Here is a 2548-nt window from a genome sequence, read left to right on the forward strand (position 1 = left end):
GTTTAATTACAGTATCCGGGCCAGAAGACAAAGATGGAGTGAGGTCATCAGTCTGCTTTGATTCTTTGTTCTCCATCACAGGTTCTTGCGCACTTCCTGGCGCAGGTGTTATGGTGTCGGAAGAGTCCACAGATGCTTGACCTTCCTGGATTTTGTTTTCTTCTGTCTCAGTTGAGTCTTGAGCAGTTGTCGGGTTCCCATTGGGAGCTTGGACCTCATCTGGATTTTGTCTGCCAAACGTACTTCCTTGCAGGATGTCCCCCATGAGAACGTCCTCATTTGTGTTCCTCCCGAATGTCAGGTGTTTTGAGAGCCGTTGAGAGAGGTATCTGGAAGTGGACATCTGGTTGAAGCCTTGTCTATTGATGGTCTCGGATTCATCCATATTTGGCAAGTTTGGTTGAACATCGCCATCCAGAAATGGCGAGGGTCCGGCCCACTCTGGATTTTCTAGCTGCCGCCTTTGCATTTTCCGCTTCCTTACCAAGATAAAGATTATCGCTATGAGCATTAAGACAAAAGTGGTGCCTATCACAGCCGCCACAGCAGGACCTGGGTTCGCTTGCTGGTTGTCTTTAGATGGTGGACTTCGCTTTGTGGTGGTCTTTTTAGTGGTGGTCAACGTCTTTTTTGGTTTAGTCATAGATGAAGTCTCAAGCTCAGGTCCTTGAGTGCTTGTCCACTTGTCTGTGACTTCTTTCCTCTCTGTGGTTTTTACTCCACTGGTGCTTACTGTCCCGTTGAAATCAGTAACAGTTGTTATTGCGGAAGTGTGGGCATGAGTCATTGGGCTTGGTTGGTCTGTAGTCTCCATTGAGGGCTGGGCTGTTTGAAGATCTTTATTTGTATTGGTTTTGTTGCTATCCATGGCTGTTTTATTTGCTTGCGCATCATAGAGTCCAGTGAAATCAGAAGTAGAAGGCGTTTCCTGTGTGGCTTCCTGCGTCTCAGAAAGTCCACTGCTTGTCTTTTCTTCTGGTGAAACACCTGCTCTTGTGGCATTGGGTGGTTTAGCAGAGGCATTAAATTCTGTAGCATTCTCTGTCTGCAAAAGAGATGTAGTATGTGGTCTGCGGGTACTTTCTGTTGGTTTTAATTGTTCCTTTTGTAGAGTTACCTCGTCCTGCATTTGCATTTCAGGGTGTGTTGACGCAGTAGTCAAGTTGTGTGTGTCATGTACATTCCTCTTTGTCCTTGATGTCTCGTCTTCACCATTGGTCGTCCTCAGCCAGATACCTTGTTGCTTTGAGTGACTCGTGAGGTGTTGCGTCTGAACGCCTCTTGAAAGTGAAACCACGTTTTCTGTTCCAGAATCAATAGTGTAGTCCCTCTGCCTTGATGCATTTTCTGCTGTGCTTGTTACCTCAATATTCTTATGGCTGGTTGTTAAATGGCCGTTTAGACTCCATGGTAGAGAGAAGAGGAAGACAAGTGTGCAAAGAGTAGTCCTCATGGTGTCCTTGGAGAACCTTGCCAAAAATAGACATTTTTACAAATAAGACTCAGACCATTTTATCTCCTTACAAATACTCTTCGGCCACATGCAGTATGCTCAGATTAAAACTTTTACATTTATCATTTTCATGTAACTTCTACAAAATGCAACTAATGCTTGTATACAAATGTTGCACTCACTGTAAGTGAATTCTCGTAGCATGACAATGGAAAAAAGTAGGTTTTTCATTTATTTAGCAGTCAATATTGGACCATTCGTTTCTGACAGACTGTTTTCTACTCTATTTTGTAGTGCTATGTAGTTACTTAAAAACATGACTTAAATGTTTTGCTGTGCAGTATTAAATAACTTAACTTAATTATTGGTTTATGCTAGACAAAACAGCAGAATATTTACTTACTTGGGCATCCTCTGAAGCATTTGTTGAACTGAAGTATATAGTGATGAATACGGAACCGTCACTTCACTTGACAGGAAATGAAGCTGTGAAATGGCTGCATTTGTTTTTGCTAATAGCTGTTTTTTTTTCCTGAGGAAAGAATCTGTGGTAACAGAGTATGAAAAACAGAAGCACGTTTTTCTATCTAAATTGTGTTCTAGGATAAGAGGCTCCTTTTTGAGGTGTTTTAAAGCATTGCTGTTAATTTTCTGAAAGAAAAAAGTTATTAATTGTTCAAAAATATCTATAAGAGAAAGAATTCTTTGCAGAGCAGAAGTCATCTAAAGGTAAATGATCTCATGCCTCTTATTTGTAATCTTGAAAAGTTCCTTTCACTGAACACCCACTTTTTAACCACCAATAACACCTTCTGAAGCTAAATATGGCAACTAACTTAACAGTAGCATTGCTGTAGTGAGTTTCACACAGCAAGCAACACTCAGGAAATATCCAAATCTGATTGTAAATGATGAACAGAACAAACATTTTTATCAGTAGCATTTCATTTTATTTTACGTTGAGATGTCAGTGTTCTAGGAGAGAAAACTTGCTCATTGTTATAGGATGTGGAAGGCAGAATGGAATTGCTTTGCCCATTTTAAAGCTGGTGTGTGATTTCTTGTGTCCTTGCTTATTATTCGGAGTTAAATATA

General features: G+C 40.8%; 1 protein-coding gene across 1 annotated transcript; it reads right to left on the reverse strand.

The window, feature by feature from the left end:
• Positions 1-10: 10 nt before the first annotated feature.
• On the reverse strand, positions 11-1991 carry LOC107577065 (protein EVI2B-like; the record flags this gene model as incomplete). Its single annotated transcript, XM_016263179.1, has 2 exons — positions 1857-1991; positions 11-1469 (listed from the first exon to the last, which is right to left on the reverse strand). Coding segments are annotated over exons 1-2 (1479 nt in total), but the record flags the coding sequence as incomplete, so codon positions are not given.
• Positions 1992-2548: the final 557 nt, after the last annotated feature.

The sequence above is a fragment of the Sinocyclocheilus grahami genome, unplaced genomic scaffold (assembly GCF_001515645.1).
Source record: "Sinocyclocheilus grahami isolate Dianchi unplaced genomic scaffold, SAMN03320097.WGS_v1.1 scaffold5013.1, whole genome shotgun sequence".
NCBI classification, from domain to species: domain Eukaryota; kingdom Metazoa; phylum Chordata; class Actinopteri; order Cypriniformes; family Cyprinidae; genus Sinocyclocheilus; species Sinocyclocheilus grahami.